Source organism: Dendropsophus ebraccatus, chromosome 5 (genome assembly GCF_027789765.1).
Source record: "Dendropsophus ebraccatus isolate aDenEbr1 chromosome 5, aDenEbr1.pat, whole genome shotgun sequence".
Taxonomy (NCBI): domain Eukaryota; kingdom Metazoa; phylum Chordata; class Amphibia; order Anura; family Hylidae; genus Dendropsophus; species Dendropsophus ebraccatus.
This window is the reverse complement of record NC_091458.1, coordinates 29,979,626-29,985,625: the sequence shown is the minus strand read 5'-3', so window position 1 is coordinate 29,985,625 and position 6,000 is coordinate 29,979,626. Positions and strand designations below refer to the sequence as shown.

Below are 6,000 nucleotides of genomic sequence, written 5' to 3'. Positions count from 1 at the left end.
CTTATTAGCTGCTGTATGTCCTACAGGAAGTGGTGTATTCTTTTCAGTCTGACACAGTGCTCTCTGCTGCCACCTCTGTCTATGTCAGGAACTGTCCAGAGCAGTAGTAAATCCCCATAGAAAACCTCTCCTGACATGGACAGAGGTCGCAGCAGAGAGCGCTGGGTCAGACGGGAGAGAATACACCACTTCCTGCAGGACATAAGCACTGGAAAACTGGAGATTTAAATTTTCTTTAAATTACAAATCTATATAACTTTCTGACACAAGTTGATTTGAAAGATTTTTTGTGTGTGCTGGAGTACCCCTTTAAGGTAGCCTGAGAAAGAAAAGAAATCCTTGAAGTCTCCCTTTACTCTGGCTAATTGGTGAAGGTGCCAAAAGAGCAGCTTTTTTTTTCTCTCCAAGCAAATCAGTTGCCCCCCCCCCCTCTTAGTGTAAACAGAGTAGTGCATTAGTGTAAAAAAAAAAATCAAATCACTTTAGTTTGGAATGTCATGAAATTTATTCAAGTGATTTCACAATTAGAAGCCTGAAATAAAATAAAAAAAATGAATTCTAGTAAATGACATCACACAGTCAAATGACAGCATATCCAAAAACGATGTAACATTCAGTAAAAAAGCTCGAATATGAGCAAAACAGAAACCGGCACTCTATGTCATGAGAAAAACCTGTACATATATGTCAGCCACTGCCACATCATTACACTGGGATGGATGGGTTGTAAACAGGAATTACCTAGGTAACATTACAGAAGATGCTTCTTTGTTCTTTGTATAGCTGCTGCCTGTGGGTTTTTGATGCCTATCCATGCCGCGTCATTCTGCGGTTACGTGTCCCTTTTGTAAAAGGATGAAAAAAAGCAATTCCACCTATATTTTACATTTATACTGCACGCCAGTAGTAAGCTCCCAGTACTGTCATACCGGGTCAATGACAACCAGTTTTGGTAACATCCTGTAGTATGTGAAGTGGTTAATACTTTAATTGAGGTGAATGGCAAAAAAACATTTCACCTTAAATTCACCTTAAATTTTAAATTCAGAATTGAAGTTTGGAATTGATGATGTATTACGCTGAGTGCCATGCATGACACAGGTATATTTCTTTTTGGTAGTCTTAAAAGGGGTGTTTAAGTACTGCAAATAAAATTTATATAGTGTCGAGGTCCTGGTGTAAAAAAGAAGAAAAGCTGTACTTACCTATCCCTTGTTCCCCATTTCACTTCCTCTTCTAGTCTCCTCCCACTGGTTTCTTCAACCTGTTACAAGACCTCTGTGCTCAGTAAATCATTGGTCACATTGTTGACTTGTCTCTGCCAGTGACTGGGAAAGTCCTGCTCTAAGCAATCATTTTGGAAACAGGTTGAAAAAAAGAACAATGGGGCATCTGAAGAGGTAGAAGAACTATAGCTGCGGTGGAAGAAGCGGAGGACTGGCGGTAGGTGAGTATAGTTTTTTAATACTTCCCAATGGCCCTGGCGCTATATCATTTTTTCTGCAGTGCTGGAATACCCCTTTAAATATCTAAGGTATACATAGTTGCCAACATATTTCAGGGCATTCAAGTCATGTCCTTGGGACCACTTCAAAAATAGCAAGAGATGCCCAGATTTTATCCAATGCTCCAATGTTGGCCCATTCCTTTGCATATCTTTTCCTGGAGTATGAATATATCAGTTTTGTCCATAGTGCTCCTTTAAGAAATACAATGTAAATGAGGACTTTTCCAAACATCTCCAAAACAATACTATACAGTAGTGGTCTCCAACCAGTGTAATACATCCATCTGCAATATTAACATCATCAACCACATAAAGTACTGCACCCCCAGACATAGGGCCTCAAGTGCAATGAGAAGATCCGATCTCCCTATTGCTTCGCCTCTTAATTCTTCTCACTTAAATAGCATTTTTGTTGCAAAGAGATTTTTCATCAGCTTCCAAAAATAGGAGAAATGAGCAAATATACAAAGTTCTCAAATGATTGTTAAAAAGTTTCTTGGTAAAATATATTACTTTACATCAAAATTTACTCGTGTTGAGTTTGTATTCCGACAAAATAGATTATTTATCCATAAAAGTGTCAAGAGAGTGTAGGTATAATATACTCTGGTAGATACCGAGACGTTACCTAGGCATAAATATAATAGAAGGTGGAAAGTACTCTGAAGCTATTGGTGAGAATAGTAATAGTAATTCCGAATTGAAATATTGGGTGCTTCCTTGGGTGGTCACTTCCAATGGCAAAAACGACCAGTAACCGTAACCAGTGACCATTTTTACTATTCAGATGGGTGTATTGTATACATGTTGAACTGTCTGTATTCCTGATGTAACACATAAACCCCCACGGTCATAATGAAACAAGCCTAGAACACCATGAAATTCCTGTAGGTGGCCATACAAATTAGGCAGAAGGCCAGTTCATTCTGACCATACACCAGAAGAAGGACAAGCAATCCTTCTGGGAACGTTCTAAGAATATTTATTCCCGAAAGATCTTTCATGGATTAAATCATTCCGGAGGAAAAGATCTTTTTATTGGCCAACAATTGCAGACCTAGTGCACCTCTTTTCAGACAATACTAGTCTGCCATAAGTTGGCTAAAACCATTGTTTGTCGAATTTCACCCAATGAACAATCATTTTGGTTGAATTTGTCCACTCTAACGTGTATGGATACTGTCAGTCATTAGTAAAATTGATAGGAACTAAACATTTCTTGCATGAAGGGTTGGATGAATTGGACTTTCCTGCTTGGACAAGCTTTTTATGGTGCCCAATGTAGGGGTCTACTATGAACCCATCTACTCTTGGTTTGTCATTTTCAGCATGTAATACTTCCTCCCTATTTCTCTCCACACAGCTGGTTGACCTACAATGTATCTGTAGATAAGGTCTGATGGGTTTTGTAGCTCCTCTCCCAGTTCCAAATTGATCTCTATTAGTGTTGAGCGAGCACTAAAATGCTTGACTGTCTGACTTGAGTAACACACCCCATTAAAGTCAATGGGAGACTCGAGCATTTAACCAGTTGCCCCCTGCTCGGCAGAGAGGAAGGTGTCTGGCTAACCTATTATATAGCATCTATCTTTTATGGAAATAAAATACATATTCTTCTTTTCTTCCTTATTTATTTTTTCTTTCCTTATTCTTTCTTTCCCATGTTTTAAAAATTTATAAAAATTCTTACTTATCACTAATTATGATGTGTGGCTTTATATATCTATAGTATCTGTGTTTGTTTAGAATTAGAATATCTAGATTGTAGACCATGCATCTGGAGACCATTATGTAATACTGGCAAGCACATCCAGATCCTTCTAATTTAGCCATCACAGGCTACCCCTCTGGCTGACTGACCAGATGATCTCCGGCTCCGATGGGGCCTGTCATTGGGGTTGGAAGATGGCCATAAAATCTGCCTAATCTGGATTATTTTCATGATAATGATCCTCTATTATAATTAGTCACATGGGGCATTATTAGGTAAGACATACTGAATTATTGTCAAACTGGCAAGGTGCGTAATTTGCCATAAGGGGTTGTCCATTTAATGCTTTCTTGTGTGAAGAGTAGAGATGAGTGAACCTTCAAGTGTTCTCAGGTTCGGCCAAACCATAGCGTGCGGCATTTGATTACCGATGGCTGAAAAAGTTGGATGCAGCCCTATGGAGTCCTCAAAGGCCTGGATATAGCCTATGGCTGTATCCATGTTTTCCAGGCAGCCTGAGGGCAGCTTCTAACTTCTTCAGCCAACGATAATCAAAGGCCGCACACTATGGTTTGGCCGAACCAGAGTGTTCTTGAGGTTCACTCATCTCTAGGGAAGAGTTCTCTGCAGATAGTTTTGCCACATAGAATCCTGCTTCTGGAACTCTCCGCAATCAACTGTAAATAACTCGCAAGTGTTCAGTTACCATACAGCACCACCACACAGAAATTGATACCCACTAAAATCAATAGGCTGTTCATATAAAGCAAGGACAATTTCTGTACTCTATCCGGTCAATAGATGAAGGTTCTGAACAAGAGACCCTCTCAAATAACTTAGAATTCTCTACTAGAGTCTATGAAAATGGATTTCCTAAACCGGACAATCCTTTTAAGGGCTCAATGCAAGGTAAGGTAGAAGGAATTACGACAGGTCAACTTTTGTATACAACACCAACCTGAATCTACTAATGCATTAGAAGAAAACTTTTCAACCAACTTATCATGGGAATGTGAACCACCGGCTAGCCGTAATCATGGTACACTGTGACCTTATAATGGTAACCAAGACCACCATGAATTATTGAGTTAGGGCCCTATTACACGGCCCGATTTGACCAATTATCGCTCAGTGTAATAGATACAGCAATCAGCTGATGACAACAATCATCTGCTGATCGTTGGTTTAGGTTTGGACCTAAAATCATCAGGCGCTGATGATGCATTGCTATGTGTAACGGCAATGCGCAGCCGACGGCTGATGATTGCCCACACACCTGGTCCCTGGCCTGTGATTGGCTGAGCATCCTGTCAGTTGACAGGCTCGGTAAGCTGTGGAAAACAGGAGAGAAGACCATCTCTAACGATGTCCATGCAGCCCTTACTGCTCAATTATTGGGCCGTCTAATAGGTCCGGTAAACGAGCACCGATCAAGCAGATCAGCGATCGTTCACTAAAATAGTAAAAAGTCGGACCCTTACTCTTTATCATGTGGACTATGTAATGATAAGATACTATGCAGAGAGCATTGGGGTAAAAGGGCATTAAGTCTCACCACTGCAATAACCTTTACATGGCCCCCATTTTGAACTGCTCATATTAACACTTATATAATAGTTACCTTCCTATGACACATGTATACACTAGGTTTAGACTGTAGAATGGTGAAGCAATGTATATACAGTATATATAGTTAAGACATTTCAATTATGTAAACGTAGCATCAGGTCAGTAGAAATCTTAGGGATCATAAAATGCTCAGAATACAAGAGCTGGCTTGGTCAGACATCAACCTAAACATAACAAATACAACTCTTCAATGCTCACCTATGAGAAAAAAAAAATACAATCTAAAAAAATAGAAAACTCTCATGTCAGATGAAAATATAACACTGCGTAACCCGCAATATGCGCAACCATCAAATGAGCAAATCCCGCGGCGTCTAAAAGCCTTGGGGGATTTATATATTTTTGAATCAAAACAGAGATGAGTACTTTACCAAAAAAGCATGCATACAATCGCTGTGGTCATACAGCACGGCCGCCATGAGAATGAACACAATAGTGAGGCAGTGATCTGGAACTCTACAATGTAGATGATTACACGTTGACCAAGCTTTCCGAGGCCGCGAAGTGGGGACACAAAGCCATGTCCGTCTTCTGGAGCTGCTTTAAGATACGCTTGTGAAACTTGTTGCGTACACGGTTGAACTCCATTATGTCCAAAGGATCTTCTTCAATCCAAAATTTATGAAACTCGTGCATGAGAAAGCCTAGGACGAAACGTTTCAAAATTATTTATGCACCAAACCTGTAGTATAGTTCATTGAAGGGCTTAGATACTTTAATGGGTTTTCCCCCATCTTATAAAGTCATCCTCTTATCTCCCCATCCGTTTTTGGGTGGTCTGACCGCCGGGACCCCCATGGTCTCAAGAATCCGCATAACCACTCCATTCATTCTCACATGTGCAACCATTAGAGATGAGCGAACCGGGTTCGGGTTCGAGTCCGAGTCGATCCGAACCCAAACGTTCGGTATTTGATTAGCTGGGGCTGCTGAACTTGGATAAAGCTCTAAGGTTGTCTGGAAAACATGGTCACAGCCAATGACTATATCCATGATTTCCACATAGCCTTAGGGCTTTATCCAAGTTCAGCAGCTACCGCTAATCAAATGCCGAAAGTTCGGGTTCGGATCGACTCGAGCATGCTCGAGGTTCGCTCATCTCTAGCAACCATCAAATCCCATTAATTTTAACAGACGTTTCAAGTCCCATCCT

At 40.4% G+C, this 6,000-nt stretch overlaps 1 protein-coding gene across 9 annotated transcripts in view; it reads right to left on the bottom strand.

The window, feature by feature from the left end:
- Positions 1-3,754: 3,754 nt before the first annotated feature.
- ELMOD1 (ELMO domain containing 1) overlaps positions 3,755-6,000 on the bottom strand; it is an 81,147-nt gene continuing 78,901 nt past the window's right edge. For all 9 annotated transcript variants that reach the window (XM_069972033.1, XM_069972027.1, XM_069972030.1 and 6 more), the window contains one exon: positions 3,755-5,491. In XM_069972033.1, the coding sequence (XP_069828134.1) occupies positions 5,319-5,491 (173 nt within the window). In that variant the 3' untranslated portion in view covers positions 3,755-5,318. The remainder of the gene's footprint in view (positions 5,492-6,000) is intronic.